Raw genomic sequence first — 19,741 nt, forward strand, 5'->3', positions numbered from 1 at the left:
GCAGCAGTTTGATGGCAGTGGCTAGTTGCGGCTATTTTTGGGGTTCTCTATTTGCGCGATCTTCACTCCGACACTTTTATAAAATCGAGAAATTAACATTTTTAGCTCAAATTTTTAAGAGATCTTCTTAACTATATAATTAAGATACTTATCAAGTTTCATGATTTTAAACAATGTTTAAGGGCCTCAAATATACCGTCAAAGTCAGCACTAGGTAGCAGTTTATTTTTCTCGATTACGTTCATTAAAATGAACTTTTCTCGTTATTCGTAAATCGTCTCGGTACCATTTATATATGATTACAAACTAGAAAACAAGAATTTTTCATCCATGTCTAGTGGGGTTGAAAAATATTAAATTTAAAGTTCGTATTTATAGCTTAAAATAGTCCTCAATACAAAAGGACATTACGACGGCTATACGCGTACCGATTCCCGGTTTTAACTACGTTAATATCATCATAAACAACTCAAACACCAATTCCTTCATATTTATTACAAGATCAGTCCCTAACTATATGAAATCATCACCAACATCAATTCATAACAATCAACCATCAAAACCTAACTTTTTACAATCCAAACTCAATGAATCAACATGTACTTAAGCATTACTCTAACTCAATCTTATAACTCAAGTAAATTAAAGGGTGGAAAATGTTTATACCTTCCTTGAAGCTTGTTAATACTTAATAATGTCCTAAGATCCTTGATGAGGCCTTGGTCTAGCTTTAGGAGCCTTAAACTTCCATGAAAAATCAAGAAAACAAGTTAGTGATTTTCGAAGTTACTATTCACCCTCAACTTCAAACAATTTTCTAAAATTTAGAACTTCATTGATGGCCTTCAAATTTGGTACGCGACTTACCCATGATATGAAGGATGTTTGGTAAAAATTTGGTGATTTTTGAATGAGTAGAATGTGAGTTTTGAATTTTTCTTTTCTTCTTGTTCTTGAAAATCAGTATTGTGTTTTTGGAGGGAGGGAGGGAGCGAGCGAGAGAGAGAGAGAGAGAGAGAGAGAGAGAGAGAGAGAGAGAGAGAGAGAGAGTTGCTTGGCTTGGCTTCCTTTGGAAGTATTGGGTGATATTTTTGATATGTATTATGTATGTATAAGGTGTGCTCAATAAGATGGTTTCAATTCAAGCCTAGGTCTTAGCTTGCACACCACACTTGACTAGGAATTTTAATTATAAAACATGAATCCTTATTTTAAGGAATGTTGTCTTTCACTTAATTTGTAACGACCGAGAGAATTACGCTTGTATTATATTATAGTAAAGATAAATTATGTGTATTATGGTGTAATTAAATGTGTCGAGTCGTTAAACCCTAATTGCTATGTGCTACGTGTTGTCTGTTTTGATCCGAATGTGTTTTGGATATTTATTGAGTATTTTATCGTAAGTTATATGTTTTATATCAAAGCCCGTACAGCTCAAACAGTGTTTTACCCATATTTCAAACAAAAATAATGGCCCTATTTTACCAAGAATGACATATACCATATCGCTATCCTGAACCCCTAGACGTTTTACAAATTTACCTTTTTCACGAAAAACGACTTTTCCGGACCCTTTCGGGTACCAAAAAACCCCACAAAAATTACATTTTTATTTTTATATGATCATGAAATTATCAATCATTTTTCTTTGCATTTTTGTAATATTCATATTTTTTGGGAATTTTTAGCATTTATTTTGTATTTATTGGATATTTAAAAACTCATAATTAATACCCAAAAATTATAAAAATTTGGGGCAAATATTTTTATTAGATGTGTAATTAGCCCCTTAATTTTATTTAGGGGTATTATTTTCAGTACTATAAATAGCTATTTTATTATTAATTAATTAGTTAATTATTATTAAAAATTCAATAAATAAAAAAATAATTAGTTGTTGGTGAAGAACACTCAAGAAATTAAACCTTTGATTTGGAAGTGATTCTGTTATCAGATTTGATCATGTGAGTAACCAAAACGATCCTCTCGATCTCTAGTTTCTATTGATATAATCAATTTCATGTTTCAAATCTGTGATTTTCAATTTGATTTTCTAGGGTTTATGCTAGAATTAGGGGTTTATGATTTAGAGATTGTTTGATGATTTTGATGAATTGTATAGTTTGTTTATAGTTCTAGGAATGGATTGGAGTAGTAAATCGATTCGAATAACCCCGAGAAGGTGATCCCCGAGTTCTTGTTTCTTTTGAAATTTTTGAATTCGTTTTAATTAATTTTGGGGTATTGTTGATTGTTGTTGATTGCTGGGAATGATTCTAGGGAATTATAGCTTTGTTTTGGCATATAAATCGCGAAGTTTGGTATAAAAACGGGGACGATGGCGTTTTGGCCGGAGGAACGCCGGCGGAGGGACCTCGGGTGACTGGAGAAGACGAGGAAGGCCGACCATGCGCGGTTGTTGCAGCGACGGGGAAGAAAGGAAGGAATACGGGTGGAATTGGTGATTAAAGGAATCGAAACGGAGGGGGATGGGGCAAAGGGGACTCGCCGGAGTCACGCCAGAACACGCACCGCCGGCGCCGGAATCTGGGCAGTCGCGGGCTGTTCTTCGTGACCCATCGTCCCGGTTGCTAACCCGAAAAGAAACCCAGGTTTGATCCCCCAAAACCCAAAACCAGTTCCTGTTTTCTATTTGTGTAATTCTAATTACTTAGTTTATTTTATAAAAATCAAAATCAGTTTTTAATAATTTCAAAAAAAATCAATTAAAAATCAGTTTTAAAATCTGAAAAATATTATAAATAATTTCAAAATTATTTTATTAAATTGGAAATTCGAAGTTATTTATTTAATTATTTATTTAATTATTTATTTAATTATTTATCCAATTATTTAATTAATTATCTACTATTTTATAATTAAGTAAGTGATTAATAAATGAGATTAAATAGATCGAATAACGTGATTAATGATTAGATACTTAGTTGAATAATTCGATTAATGGTTAGATGATTTGAAATTAGTATTCGAGTTTATTTATTTATATGAGAAGAGTCATAATAGTTAATCATATCGATTATTTATTTGTAAATAATCGATCTAATCGTATAATTATCAATAATTTGTGATTAATGGTAATAAATTATAATTAATCCTAATAATTAAGGATTAATGATTTTAAAATGCAATAAATATTAAATAATTTTTTAAAAATATAATTAATGTTTATTTAATTATAATTAATTAATTATAATTGATTTATAATTAATTAAATCTTGTTAATTGTATAGTAATTAAACCGTTAGTCCGATTGGAGTGAAACGAAGACCCTTAGACTCAGAAAAATGAAACGAATCCATTAAAAATAATTATAAATCATAATTCCTTTCAGAAGCGATTAGTCTTTTGTTAGTTAATTATTTATAGGCCCTATTAGGGGTAGAGTCGAGTCAAATAAATCCTAAAAAAAAATTTAAATCGAACCAGATAGTGTTTGTTAGTACGAGTACAAGTCTAGTATCAATTCTAAAAGTAATGATAAATCTAAAATCAATTATGTGCCTTACGTGCTATGTGTTTTACGTGATTATGTGAACCTTATGTGTTATATAAGTTTATATATATTTATATATACGAGTTTGATAGAATCGTATGTGTAGACGATTAGGGATACATGATATCAATTCAAGATACGCGTATGAAGTAAGTTATCTAAACAAATATGTTTTCATGATAGATTCAGTATCAACAAGGCAAATCAAACAGGAGACGGAAGACGGTGAGTCATACGAGGTCAAGTACGCGCCAGACAAGTTTTTCCCCTATTCTACGATCAGAATAGTGAATATATCCCACTTTTTATATCAGTTATACTTTGATAATCCTTGTTCATATACACTGATACCCAATTATTGATTCTTGTTTCTAATTCATTTCGATTCTTGATTTCTCCCAATTTATTGAATCCTCTATTCATATTCAAATACTTTTACCTTGTTACCTATACTCTGATATATCTTGATGTTCGGATACATCAAAAACATTCCGATTGTTCCGGATGCAGAGCTTTGGACTGGATGGTTACTATTAGTCCCTTAACAATATAGAAAGAATTACAGAAGGGGGGTTGAATGGAATTCTTGAACCTTTTTCTCGAAATAAAAATGTTCAACTGAAATATAGATATAAGTGTTTTGATTAGCACAATACGGAATAGAAACTTAATTGAATCAAAACATAAGTAATTAAAAACAAGAGTCTTTAAAAACTTTCTGGTGGATTTAAACAATTCCACCAGAGATATATATTATATATCGAGAGGACTCTCTCTGCAAGAATACTCACAGCTGCTTACAAATTGAACTGCTGAGAATACAGGGAAATGCTAAGGGATTTTGCTTACAAAGATTTTTCTCTTTTTGTATCTCAGTTGTCTACTTTTATTTTCTACGTTCTTAGTTTATATATTACCAAGATTACAAAGTCAAAAAGACTAAATAAATATAAAAACTATCAGTCTTAAGCTTTGCTGCTTTTCGTCCTCTATTACCCAGTTAATGGGCTTCCACAGTAGATTTGTATACATCTCGACGGCTGTGCTCAGCTTTCACTGTTCAATTGCTGTTTGAATTCTTTATATGATCATCCATTGGATTCTCTGAACATCCGTTGGATATATGATCATCCGTCGACTTTCTGAACATCCGTTGATGGCTTCATTGATCATCCGTCGACTGCTATATTAAACATCCGTTGATAGTCATTTGATCATCCGTCGATGGCTTTGTTAATCATCCGTCGGTAGCTATTTTGGCACTTGACTTCATTTCACTTATGCAGAATTACAAGACATCATTTATATACAATTAATCAACCTATTCTGCATATCTAGTTAAAGTCAACATGACTTATAGGCTACTACATAATCTATACAAGGATGTATACAGAACTGTGCTACAGACTTATTATTACATAAGCTACTCGCTCGATGGATAATAAGTTAACAACCGTCGGGACCAAAATGAGTTATCCGTCGGGACTATAATTCTTATCCGTCGAGTGCTACATTATTTCACTAAGTAAAATCTACTTAGATGTTTTGTTTATGAAATCATCAAGTACACAACATATGCACAACAATCTCCCCCAATTTATGTCTACTGGAATTGTAGCCATAAATTAAGAGATACTTGATGATAACAAAACATCCTAAACATACAGCTTTAAAGATAAGCAGATAATACTGAAAGTGCTTCAGATAATCAAAATATACAAGGTTTGGCTCACAGTCATTTTCAAGATGCTCCTCTAGCCTGAGCAGATTTTTCTAGTTTCTTGAAGGTCTGGATCTTCTTCCAAGCTTTCTGTGGTTTTCATCAATCTGATTTTAGAGCTGCCTGTGGAATTCCAGTTCATCAGATTCTGAGAGATCTAGCTTTTTTTTCATTTCCAAGAGAGTCTCATTGCTAGAGATACTCAATTGGTCTTCTAATCTGAAGAATCTTCTCACACCTTTGTCATCCATGAACTCCATCAGCCAGTAGGGCCTTAGATGCACTCTTCTCCCTATGTATGGGATGATTAGAGTCTTTAGGAGTGCATCTTTAGCTCTAATACTCCTTAGTTCTTCAATCTTCTTCAATACTAGTCTTCTTGCAGTTACATTGAACCCAAATTTCTTCTTGAAGGATGAGTAAACTTTAATGAGTACAACTTGGCTCTCTTGAAGAATCCTGTGAAGTAGCCACTGAATCTCCCTTCCTCCTTTGTACTTGAACACTAACCTTTCAGGTAGGTTCCTGTATGCATTAATTCCCCTTACTTCATCCAGTTCATCCAGATAAAGATTTAGATATGAAAATTCTTTGATGTCACACAAGTACAAGTAGTCTCCCCTGTTGACTTTGGGTTGAGCTTTAACTACTGATTTGGATTTGAGAGGTGACAGCTTCACTTTCTTGACTGCCCTTGACTTTGTCCTTTTTGGCTTGCTAAGGATTGGTAAGCTGAAGTCAGGAATCGGTATGTTATCCCAATCTATTGGCTCATCCTTTGGCACAATAGGTTCACCATGTATATTCATGTAGGGATCCACCACCCTTATGTCTTCAAATACCACAGAGGGCTTTGATGTTTGAGTTGTAGCTGGTGTGGGTTCCTTAGGAAATTAATCTTCCAATTCCTTGTCAACAATGTCCAGTTTCCTTTTTGTTCTTCTAGCCAATTCTTTCTTCCTTGGAGATTTCTTCAGTTCTTCAATTTTCTTCTTTGATTCAGTAGCTTTAGATGATTGAGAGGGAATTTGTTGAGATGAATTCACAGCCTGTAGCTTGGCCAAGATAGCAATATGCTCTTTCTTTTATTTAGTCTTCTTTGCATCTAGAGTAGCTTGCTTCTTTTTCTGCTTCAATCTGGCTTTTTCTTCTCTCTTTGCTTGAGCAAATTGAGGATGTCCAGCTACCACACAAATTTCCTTTCCATTTCTGAATATCTTAGCAATTCTCTTTTTTGAAGCTGAATCAGCTGGATCTTTATAGAAGATAATTGATCTTGATAGAAGCTTCTTCTCATCAGGCTTGGGTGTCTCATACACACTGTCCAAGGGGTTCTTCAAAGATGATTTTGGATAATTTGCCCTTGGTTTAAGAATTGTTTCAGCCTTTGGAGACTTGATGCATGAAGATTGTCCTCTTTTCAGATAATTCATGCTCATCTCATTCACACTGATTTGCTTTACTTGGGAGTGATGGATGGCTGACTTAACTGGCTCCTTGATAAGTTCAAACTTTTTCTGTATCTCCTCATCAATCTTATTTCAGTTGATCAAACTCAACTTTTCTTTCTCAGCAACTTTCAAGTTTGCTGCTGCTGCTTGAATCAGATCTATACCATCTACAACTGATGGCTTGGACACAGTAATTGAAGTTACAATTACTTTGTTGATTTGTACTTGAAGTTTCTCCCCCTCACTTGGTCCTTTCTCCCCCTTACTTGATTCTCTCTCCCCCTTTTTGTTATCATCAAGTTGAGGAGTTAGGCCTTGTGCTTTAGCCAGTTGCATGAGAAGATTTTTCTGAGTCTGTTGATTTTGAAGAAGGGTAGCCACTGAATTCTCAATAATTTAAACTCTATCTTCCAGCTTGGCCAGCTTCTTTTCAGAATCTGATTCTCTCCTCAGTCTTAGTAATAGATCCTGCATGGTACCATATGGCATGACTAAATCCAGCTTCTCAGAATTATAGGTCTTCAAGTCAGCTATATCCTTTTTGAGTTCATCCACACTCAGATTCTGTCTTAATTGCTGGATCTTCATGAGATGTAGAGAGTCTAGGTGAGCTTGAAAAATAGCCTTGGTACCAGAATTTGAAGTTTCCTGAAGGGCCTTTTGAATAGCCATAACTTGCTTAACCAAAGATACACCAAATTGTCCTGGTGTAGATTCCTTTGTCCATGCCCATTCAGGTAAATTTGAAACAGAATTTGGGCCTTCATCTCCCCCTAAGTTCATGCTTCCATCCAAAGAAACAGAGTCATCATCATTAGAATTTACTTTAAATTCTTCAGATGGCTCACCAGCTTGAGAAGGCATCCTATTGACAGCAGCTTTATCTCTTTGAAGAGATTATGAGGTGCGTACTAAGTTCAAAGTCTGTTCTGCCTCCACATTGCCCTGAGAAGCCAACAGTTGATAGGCTGACACAAGGTGAGTAAAAGTGTCAGCATCCAAGGAAATGTTATCAATTACAGCTTTGTAATGTTGCTGAAATTGTCTTTCATTTTCAGCATCATCCACAATCATTGACTCACTAGCAATGGCTGGATCCACCCTTATTTCTCCTGTACCTGCTTTTCTCTCATAATCTCTCTTTTGTTGCATCAGGGTCTCACCCTGGCTCCCCACCCTCACACCCTCACCTTCACCTACTAAGGTGGGACTCCTCTCACTCACTTTTGCCAATCCTGAATAAATGGATTGCTGATTTTCACTCTTTTCCTCTCCTTTTTCATGGGAGCAACCCAGCCTCTCACTGAATACACCCTCCTCTCTCAGTCCTAAGAGTGACTGTACAACCACTAAATCTTCTGCACTTGAAATAATTGAAGTTTGAAGTTGTGCAGAGATACTCGACGGATAAGTGATATCCGTCGAGTGAGTGGTAATGCTATCCGACGGATAATTGCTGTTAGGCTTATCCGTCGGGATACAATCACTACTCGACGGGTGAGCAATATCCATCGAGAGAGTAGAAATGAATGAGGTGGGAAGATAAACTATTGTTGACTCTGTGTTGATTGAAGATATTTGGGGCACAGATGTCACAATAGAATCTGAAAGAATTGGCAAGTGAGCCAACAAATCATCTAAAAGATGATGCTCACTTGCACTAGATTTTAGCTTCCCCAACAGAGTTAAAGAAGGGGAATCAGGAATTAAAGTGTTTATCATATGCACTTCAAGAGAGTTTGTTGGTGAGTATGGTGTTTCAGATGCTTCTATTATTAGAGATTTTGGTTGTGACTCCATATTTATTGGAGCCACATCAAACTAAATTTGAGAAAGTGCAGGGACTGTGTCTTTAGCACCAGTTTGCACTGTGTGTGTGCCCTGTGCATCCCCGGAGGTTTTAGATTTCTTCTTTCTTGTGTATGTTTGGGGCGAGCTTGTGTCCCTAACCCTATTATCCTGTGCTTTTGGCTGAGAGCTTTGTTCAATAACTGCATCCTTTTGGGAGGATGCAGCTAGAAGTGATCTTTTATCCTTTTTAAGCACTGCAGTTTGTTGGGAAACTGCAGTGTGGCTAGGCTGGGATTCACTCAACTCTCCAACCTTATTCTTGGGGTTTCTTTGATGTTCACCCCTTCCCTCACCTAGCATAATACACATTCTTTCCTCTTTTAGCTAACTCACCTAGTTTAAAACCTAACTCAATCAAGACAAGGTCACTAAAATTATAAAATTTATCTGTAACTAGCATGTATAGCATGTTAAGCATGGAAATGTTCACAGAATCAAAATTACTGACTTTTCCAGAGAAAACCTTAGTAACTACATCACACATGAAACTTCACTCCTTCCTAAGACCCATTCTTCTAATATCACTCAGTTTAGAAGTAGGAAGTGCATAATGCATGGAATTAAGCATATTGATAATATCAGTGTCAGTGTGTGGTGAAGTCACATTATTATCAGGAATTTTGAAACATTCTTTTATCACATCACTATTGATACAGAATTCATTACCTTTGATGGTTAGAGTGATGGTCTTGTCAGTAGAGTTGTAGATTGCAGTGGTCCACATCTCTTCAACAACTTCACAGAAGATTGTGGGTGATTCCAGCATGGCATAATTTAGCTTGCAGTTCTTCACAAAGTCCATCATCTTGTGATAGTCCTCTAATTGCTGAATCCCCTTATTGACCAATACAGTGAAGTTGTTCTTCTCATAGATGAACCCAGTTTGAGACATAATCTTTACTACAGGTGCCATTGTTAGAGAAAGAAGGCTTGAAGAGAAAGAGAATATTTGCTTGAGAGAGAATGAAATAAGAGCAGTTGAATTTGAGAATAATAAAAGAAAATAATTGGAATGAAATAAGCTTTTATACTATCTCAAAAATAACTGACAAAAAATAATAAAGAAAAGTAAATTAACCAATAGGAATTGCCTAAAATATCCGTTTAAAAGTAAACTGTAAAAATTCCACCCATTATCCGTCGTGTAATGCTTACAAACTGTAAGTATACTCGATGGATAATGTTCAGGAAATTAACGGCTGAGATTTAGACAATTCGACGGATGAGGATAAACTGATATGCGTCGAGTCATAAAGTATTCCAGAAAAATAATTGACTTTTATTAACAAGTAGTATATCGACGGATGACTAAACTCGATGGAGAAGGGTCATCCATCGAGATGCAAATTTTGACTTAGCCAAAATTTCATCCAAGACTTAAGAATCAACTAAATTTTATGGCTACATTACAACTGGCAAAATAACTCAGATAAATTTAAGAGTAATTAAGCATACGTAACTCACTTACCAACCTTGAAAAGGTGGATTCATCCAGTGGCTTGGTAAAGATATCTGCAAGTTGCTTCTCACTTGGAACAAAATGTAATTCCACAGTACCATTCATCACATGTTCCCTTATGAAATGGTACTTGATGTCTATGTGCTTTGTCCTTGAATGTTGCACTGGATTTTCAGTGATGGCTATTGCACTTGTGTTATCACAGAAAATAGGAATCCTCTCAACTTGTAAACCATAGTCTAGCAATTGATTTTTCATCCATAAAATTTGTGCACAGCAACTGCCAGCAGCAATATATTCAACTTCAGCTGTAGAAGTAGAAACTGAATTTTGCTTTTTACTGAACCAGGACACAAGCTTGTTTCCTAGAAATTGACAGGTTCCTGTTGTGCTCTTTCTGTCAATTCTAGAACCTGCATAATCTGCATCTAAATAGCCAGTTAGATCAAAACCAGAATCTCTAGGGTACCAAATGCCAAGTTTTGGTGTTCCCTTGAGATATCTGAAAATTCTCTTAATAGCTATCAAGTGAGATTCTCTAGGATCAGCCTAAAATATAGCACACAAACATACAGTAAACATTATATCTGGCCTACTAGCTGTTAAGTACAGAAGTGAGCCAACCATGCCTCTATAACTTGAAATATCCACAAACTTTTCAGTAGTGTTTAATTCAAGCTTAGTTGCAGTGGCCATGGGAGTTTTTGCAGATGTGCAATCCATTAGATCAAACTTCTTTAAAAGATCAAAAATATATTTAGTTTGACTAATGAATATTCCATCACTAACTTGCTTAACTTGTAAACCAAGAAAGTAAGTTAGTTCTCCCATCATACTCATTTCATACTTACTTTGCATCAATTTGGCAAACTTTTTACAAAGTTTCTCATCTGTAGAGCCAAAAATAATATCATCTATATAAATTTGAACAAGTATGCTAGAGCCATTAACATTTCTGAAAAATAAAGGTTTATCTACAGTACCTCTTGTGAAGTGATTTTCCAAAAGGAACTTTGATATAGTGTCATACCAGGCTCTAGGTGCTTGCTTCAGTCTATAAAGTGCTTTCAGAAGATAATAGACATATTCTGGAAAATTTGGATCCTCAAAAGCAGGAGGTTGACTGACATATACTTCTTCCTCTAAATCTCCATTCAGAAAGGCACTTTTGACATCCATTTGATAGACCTTGAAATTTGCATGAGCTGCATAGGCTAAGAAGATTATGATGGCTTCAAGTCTTGCAACAGGAGCAAAAGTTTCATCAAAATCTATTCCTTCTTGCTGACAATAACCCTTAGCAACCAATCTATCTTTATTCCTAATTACTATGCCATTTTCATCCATCTTGTTTCTGAATATCCACTTGGTGTCTATTGGATTCTTTCCTTTAGGTTTGGGTACCAGCTTCCATACTTTATTCCTTTCAAATTGGTTTAGCTCCTCCTGTATAGCTAAAATCTAATCAGGATCTAACAAAGCTTCTTCTACCTTCTTTGGTTCTTCCTTTGACAGAAAGCTGCTGTATAGACATTCTTCCTGGGTTGCTCTTCTTGTTTGAACTCTAGAAGAAACATCACCAATGATAAGCTCAAAGGGGTGATCTTTTGTCCATTTCCTTTGCTGAGGTAGATTAGCTCCAGATGAAGAGCCTCATGATTATCTTGATGTGTGATTGAGTTTTGATTGCTAGAAACTCCCCCTGAGTTTGTGGATCTTTGATTTGAGAAAGAAGAATTTTCTGTAGGTGATCTGTCTTGACCTCCTGCTCCTTTTAATAACCCGACGGATGGTGAATTTTTAGTACCGACGGATGAGGCAGGTTGTCTTCCGACGGATAACACAGATTGCCTTCCGATGGATGAAGCATTATGCAACTCGACGGATGTTAAGTTTTGTGCTTCATTGGTGGTAGATTTGTCTGCATTATCCTTAGACACTTTTTCTTGATCACTCTAATCATCACTTTCATCACTAACCATCTCAACATTGTCGAATTTGAGGCTCTCATGGTAATCTCCATCTTCCAGTCCTTCAATCTTTTTATCATCAAACACAACATGTATAGATTCCACAACAATGTTGGTTCTTAGATTGTAGACTCAATATGCTTTACCAACAGCATATCCAACAAAAATTCCTTCATCTACTTTAGCATCAAACTTCCCATTTTGATCAGTTTAATTTCTCAGGATATAGCATTTGCAGCCAAAGACATGAAGAAAGTTTAGAGTTGGCTTCTTGTTCTTGAACAATTGATAAGGAGTCATGCATCTTGCTTGATTAATCAGAGAAATGTTCTGAGTGTAGCATGCAGTATTTACAGCTTCATCCCAGAAATATGTTGGTAGTTTAGATTCTTCAAGCATTATCCTTGCAGCTTCAATAAGTGATCTGTTCTTCCTTTCCACTACTCCATCCTGTTGTGGAGTCCTTGCTGCTAAAAACTCATGCAGTATCCCATTTTCTTCACAAAATGCTCTCATGACAGAGTTCTTAAACTCAGTTCCATTGTCACTCCTGATTCTTCTAACTTTAAAATCAGGATGATTGTTGACTTACCTTATGTGATTGATGATTTCACTAGCCTCATCTTTAGACTTTAGAAAATATGTCTAAGAGAACTTTAAGAAATCATCTACAATTACTAGGCAAAATCTTTTCCTTGAGATTGACAATACATTGACTGGTCCAAACAGATCCATGTGAAGCAGTTGCAAAGGCTCTTCAATTACTGAATCAAGATTCTTCCTGAATGATGCTTTAATCTGCTTCCCTTTTTGCAAGCATCACACAGTCCATCCTTTGTAAACTCCACTAGAGGAATGCCTCTTACTAGTTCTTTCTTTACCAGCTCATTCATGGTCTTGAAGTTTAAAAGGGATAGCTTCTTGTGCCATAGCCAACTTTCATCTTAACTTACTTTACTGAGAAGACAAGTTACAGATTCTGCTTTAGTTGAGTTGAAATCAGCTAGGTACACATTTCCTCTTCTCACACCAGTGAGAACCACTTTGTTGCTTTGATTATTAGTCACAACACAGGCTTCTTTGTTGAAGGTTACTGAATTGCCTTTGTCACAAAGCTGGCTGATACTCAACAAATTGTGTTTGAGACCATCCACTAAGGTAACCTCCTCTATGATGACATTGTCCTTTGAAATCGAGCCATATCCCACAGTATAACCCTTGCTGTCATCTCCAAAAGTAATGCTTGGTCCAGCTCTCTCCTTAAACTCTGTGAGCAGGGTAGAATCACCAGTCATGTATTTTGAACAACCACTATCCAAGTACTAAAGATTTCTTCTATTTCCCTGCACACATCAAAATCAAATCAAGTTGATTTTGGTACCCAAGTTTCCTTGGGTCCTGCCTTGTTAGCTTTCTTCTTTTGTTTCTTAGGTTTTAACTCATTTGACTTAGGAATTTCAGATTCTTCCTTAGTCATTTGGGTTGGGCCTTTGAAACCATTTAATGCAATAGAATTATCATGCATATTATAGCTACCAGGAAATGGCATGCTTGGTGTAAACATGTTATTCCATTAAGGCATGCTAAATGGAATTTGAGGCATACTATATGCAGCATAATATAGATTAGGTGTAAATGGCATATTAGTAAACTGTGCATTCATATTCTGTGTAGGCATAGCATTAACAGGCATGGGAGGTATGACATTCATGTTAGGAAATTGAGACTGAACAGACATGGGAGTAGGCATGGCAGATCTGCAATTAACAGACAAATGATTCACACTACCACACTTGACACAGATTTTTCTAGGAGCATATTTATCAGGTGTGTAGTTATTGTGTTTATTAATCCCTACTTTACCATTCCTATTGTTTTTCCTTTTAGTCTCTGTTTTTACCTCAATTTTCTCAAGTCTGTCACTCAACTGTTTGACAGTCATGTGACCAACATTAGCCTTTTTCCCTTTCTTAACTTGACTTGACTCTCCTGAAACAAAGTTCTTGGAAACAGACCCATACTTCTCATTTAGCTTGATTAGTTTGGCTTTGCTAATGGGCTTGCTTACAGCCGACGGATGAGGATTTTCATCTTTCGACGGATAACACTTTTTGTTATCCGACGGATAGTCCTCATCATCCGTTGAGTCTACATCTGTCAGAAAACCATCTACCAAATTAGGTTCTAGTTTCTCTTTATTCTTTTTCCAGGCTTCATCACAAAAAGACTCAATTCCTTGAACTTTGGTGATTTGAGCATGGACATCCCTGGATGTTTTCCATGCTTTAATCACCTCTTGTTCACGCTCGAGCTGCTTCTTTAGAATCTCTTCCTTTTTCAAGGACTTAGTTAATTCCTCCTTGGCAATCTTACACTCAATCCTTAGTTTCTCAAAATCATCAAACTGAGACTCAAGCACATTATTCCTCTCACTTAAAAACAAGTTGTTTCTTTGATTTTAGCATTTTCTTTAGTAAGAGACTTAAGTGTAACACGTAAATGATACAATTCTGTAGACACGTCATTTATGGCATCATTACACTCAGCTTTAGATAAATGTGCAAGGTTTGTAGTGATTACCTGATTGCTTGAGGAACTTGTCTCTGTTTCATCAGACTTGGCCATTAGGGCTAGATTGACATAGCTGACATCTTCATCTTCATCCAAACCATCTACTGCCCAGTCATTCTCTTGTGTAATAAAAGCCCTTTCCTTTTGTTTGAGTAGATCAAAGTATTTTTGCTTATAATCCACAAGCTCAAACCTTTTCTTACTGAAATCTGACTTTCTACACTCATTTGCAAAATCCCCTGCCAAGCCACATTTGAAACATTTGAATTTTGACTTATCCACCATGTTTCTATTTGGCTTGGCTGCTCCAAAGTTCTTTTTGAACTTGAGCTTGGCAAATCTCCTGGAAAGAAATGCTAGGTGCTCATCAATGTCCTCCATGTCATCTTGGCTCAATGAATCTTCACTTTCTGCTGCAAGCCCCTTGCCCTTATTCTCACAGACCTTTGAAGTTGATTCTACAGCTTCTATCTTCACTTCCTTCTCCTTTTCCAAATCAGCAACTAGTGCAATGGATCCTCCTTTCTTCTTTCCTCTCTCTATCCTTTCATCCTGCTCTATCTCAAGCACATAGGTCTTCAGGATGCCATACAGTCTCTCCAAAGTAAACTCTTTATAATCTTGTGAGTTTCTTAATGAGACTGTCATTGGTTTCCATTCCTTTGGAAGAGATCTAAGGAATTTCAGATTAGAGTCTTTAGTCTGATAGACTCTTTCATGCAACTTAAGAGCATTTAGTAGTTTTTGGAATCTACTAAAAATATCAGTGAGTGACTCACTTTCCTCATTGTGAAAATGCTCATATTGCTGAATCAAGAGCTGCATTTTATTTTCTCTAACTTGCTCGGTGCCATCACAGATTATCTATATAGTATCCCAGACTTCCTTGGCAGTTTTGCAGTTAATAATGTTGTCAAACATGTCTGCATCAACTCCGTTGAACAAAATGTTCATGGCCTTTTTATCCTTCCTGACTTGTTCAATTTCAGGATCAGATCATTCGTGCCTTGGTTTGAGAACTGATGGCTCGTTTCCTGTTGCAGCTCTCATTAGAACATGATGACCTCTTTCTATGCAGTCCACATAGGCCTCATCTTGAGAAAGCATATGAAGATGCATCTTTATCTTCCAATGATGGTAATTATCTTTATCTAGAAAAAGAATCTTGACTCCAACGTCTTTCTTGTTCATCTTGCTGAATTGTTTTGATCTTTAAACTCTTTGTAGATTAAGAGCTTGCTCTGATACCAATTTTTAGTCCCTTAACAATATAGCAAGAATTACAGAAGGGGGGTTGAATGGAATTCTTGAACCTTTTTCTCGAAATAAAAATGTTCAACTCGAATATAGATATAAGTGTTTTGATTAGCACAATGCGGAATAGAAACTTAATTGAATCAAAACATAAGTAATTAAAAACAAGAGTCTTTAAAAACTTTCTGGTGGATTTAAACAATTCCACCAGAGATATATATTATATATCGAGAGGACTCTGTGTGCAAGAATGCTCACAGCTGCTTACAAATTGAACTGCTGAGAATACAGGGATATGCTAAGGATTTTGCTTAAAAAGATTTCTCTCTTTTTGTATCTCAGTTGTCTACTTTTATTTACTACGTTCTTGGTTTATATATTACCAAGATTACAAAGTCAAAAAGACTAAATAAATATAAAAGCTATCAGTCTTAAGCTTTGCTGCTTTTCGTCCTCTATTACCCAGTTAATGGGCTTCCACAGTAGATTTGTATACATCTCGACGGCTGTGCTCAGCTTTCATTGTTCAACTGCTGTTTGAATTCTTTATATGACCATCCGTTCGATTCTATGAACATCCGTTGGATTCTATGAACATCCGTCGACTTTCTGAACATCCGTTGATGGCTTCATTGATCATCCGTCAACTGCTATATTAAACATCTGTTGATAGTCATTTGATCATCCGTCGATGGTTTTGTTAATCATCCGTCGGTAGCTATTTTGGCTTTTCACTTCATTTCACTTATGCAGAATTACAAGACATCATTTATATACAATTAATCAACCTATTCTGCATATCTAGTTAAAGTCAACATGACTTATAGACTACTACATAATCTATACAATGATGTATACAGAACTGTGCTACAGACTTATTATTACATAAGCTACTCGCTCGATGGATAATAAGTGAGCATCCGTCGAGACCAAAATGAGTTATCCGTCGGGACTATAATTCTTATCTGTCGAGTGCTACATTATTTTACTAAGTAAAATCTACTTAGATGTTTTGTTTATGAAATCATCAAGTACACAACATATGCACAACAGTTACGATACGAGCTGGGTTTTACCCAGACTTTGAATTAATAGGCCATAGTTGCCTGAGTACTCCTTATGTTGGTTGGGTCTATGCAGTTGGGTATAGATCCGCACTCTATCCTGACTGATCAACAGGTTATAGTGCATAGTTAGTTCTTGTTTCCAGTCTTGTTCATTTGGCACTCGCCAGTAATGGAAAATTATCATCCTATACAGATCCAAATGGTTGTTCAACCCATCAGATTATCGGTTTATTTATTCTTCTTTTTATAATATATATATATATATATTGTTGCAGGCTTGTTGAGCAATTTTGGCTTACCCTATTTTATTGTTATTCCCATTGTTTTTCAGTCAAGGTAGAGAATGAAACCCATCAGAACCCGCATAGTCAACAAGCGAGTCAAGCAGCGGGACCCTCTTATATCAAGGGTGTTTGTCCCTATCCCAGAAGAGAGCTTTGAGTTACCATATCAGGTGTAACAAAGAGAGTTCTTGAGATAGATTGCTTAAAACTGGTTTATAATAAAGTTGTTTTGTCGTTCTTGTTTTCAATCCTTAACCTTTAAAAGATCCTGAGTAGTAGTAGTTCAGGGTAATTATTTTATTTATATTCCGCTTGTGCAGGTTTAGTGAGTAGTTAATATTAGTAATGCCCCAAATCTATACCCCGGATTTGGAGGGTGTTATATAATTCTTAATTTAATTATCTAGCTTGGATAATTTATTGCTAATTAATTTGTATGGGATTTGCATGGCCTTGGTTCGTTTATTTATTCGCTTACGTATTCGCTTGGTCGCTTATTCGTTTTCGTGGTAAATCTTCGTAAGTGATTCGCGGTGTAAATCTTTTAATCGTAATTCTCATCTTTTCTCATACTTGAACTTGGGTTTTATTCGTAGGATTTTAAATTCTTGGTTGTAGTGGAATTCTCGTATTCCTTGATATCTCATAAAATAAGGTCATTTTAAAATATTGGTTTTCCTCCGAAAACTAACGACTTTTACATACACTCATTCACTAGGTATAACCATAATATCAACTCCGAATCTTAAATTAAAAACTCTTATATGGTGTGGTCGAAAAAGTTTTATTAAACCACAAGGTTACTATTCATAAAGGTTTTTTACCGATGTTAAAAATTCGGGCTTTTACACAAAGGGTACAAATTGTTTGACCCCGTTACACGTCAAATTCATATCTCACGTCATGTCATTTTTAATGAATCCATTTTTCCTTATATGTCTTTATCACAAACCAGTCTTCCTCTATTTTCACCCCTTCTCCTTCTATGTTCAAATTTACTGATGATGTCTTGCCACCATCTCCTTTAGATATTTCCACAGGTGATATTTCACTCTATCCCACTATTCCTGCTACTTTTTATCACACACCTCCTCCTCTTTCTTCTACTCCTACTACAGTTGTTGACCATGACATTGGTCCTAATGATAATACTTTTTTCACCAACTCTACATACCATACTCCTCTTTGTACCCAACGTGTTCCTTTACGTACTAAATCCAACCTGCTTCGATGAAAGAGTATATTGTCCCATCAACCTCAATTCCTACAACATTATGCTAATACAATTCTTTTGCATTGTTCTGTCAATGACACTATTCACCACATACTATAGTCTATGCCTGTGTTGTAAGTCCACAAACTACTATTTTTTAGCCTTTCATTCACAACCAGGTGGTCATGGATCACGGATGGGTTGATTCCATGGATAATGAGCTACTTGCTCTTGAAACTAAGCACACCTGGTGTGTTGTGCCCCTTCCGCGTGATAAAAAGGTCAGAGGCTGCAAATGGGTATACAAGGTTAGGTATTTAATTGATGGTTCTTTAAATAAATTCAAGGCTCTGCTCGTAGTAAAAGGCTACACTCAAATTGAGGGTCTGGACTATCATAATAATTTTTCTCCCGTTGCAAAAATGGCAACAGTTCTTACTATTTTGGCTTTGGCCTCTGTCCAGTGTTGGGATATCCACCAACTAGATATCAGTAACTCGTTTCTTCATGGTGATTTGATTGAAGAAGTCTACATGGAATTACCTAAGGGTCATCCCTTGTATGGTTCCCTTGTATGGTTCTGGTTTTGTCTGTAAATTGATTTGAAAAGCCGGCTTCTGTTTTACTTGGCTTCGATTTCGTTTAAACCACTGTAGATTATTCTCTCTTTGTCTACAAAGATTAAGACATCTTTGTCATTGCCTTGGTCTGTGTGGATGATATTCTTCTAATTGGTAACATTTTGGATTTTATCAATCATATTAAAACTACTCTTCATGCTGCCTTCACCATTTAAGACTTGGGGTTGGCCAAGTTTTCTCTTGTTTGGAAATTCATTATACCCTTGATGGCATATACCTCCATCAACACAAGTTTGTAAATGACATACTACTTGAAGTTGGTTTTGATAATTCTAAACCTTTAACCCTACCTGTTGATGTTAGTGTGAAACTGTCTCCTATAGATGAGGTCTTTCTTGATGATGCAACTATATACCGTAAGTTTGTGGCTAAATTACTCTACCTTACAGTCTCTATCCCGAACATTACCTTTAATTTACTCCTTCTTAACCAGTTTCTTCAAGCTCCACGAGTTTCCCATATGCTTGTTGTCCAACGAGTACTTCTCTATTTGAAGTCTAATCCATTTCAAGGCTTGTTTTATTCTACCAGTTCCTCATTACAACTTGAAAGATAATGTGATAGTATATGGGGTTCCACCCTTGATTCCTCTGGCATGCTTAAAAGTATTACAATTATGTGTTTGATGTTGGGATTTTCCTTGGTTACTTGGCATTCTACTAAACAGAAGGTTATTTCCCATTTTACTGCTGAAGCATAGATTCGATCCATTGCTAACATAGCTTAGGAGGTTTCCTAATTTA

The 19,741-nt window shown here is 35.9% G+C and overlaps 1 protein-coding gene across 1 annotated transcript; it reads left to right on the forward strand.

Moving 5' to 3' along the window:
• The first annotated feature begins 18,542 nt into the window (after nucleotides 1-18,542).
• On the forward strand, nucleotides 18,543-18,953 carry LOC141674101 (putative mitochondrial protein AtMg00820). The gene has a single exon (XM_074480825.1). The coding sequence runs from the start codon at nucleotides 18,543-18,545 to the stop codon at nucleotides 18,951-18,953; it is 411 nt and encodes a 136-aa protein (XP_074336926.1).
• The last annotated feature ends 788 nt before the right edge of the window (nucleotides 18,954-19,741 follow it).

Source organism: Apium graveolens, chromosome 7 (genome assembly GCF_009905375.1).
Source record: "Apium graveolens cultivar Ventura chromosome 7, ASM990537v1, whole genome shotgun sequence".
Classification (NCBI taxonomy): domain Eukaryota; kingdom Viridiplantae; phylum Streptophyta; class Magnoliopsida; order Apiales; family Apiaceae; genus Apium; species Apium graveolens.

Excerpts from the sequence above, each read along its gene's own strand:
- LOC141674101 (XM_074480825.1), top strand. The coding sequence starts at position 18,543 with ATGGATCACGGATGGGTTGATTCCATGGATAATGAGCTACTTGCTCTT.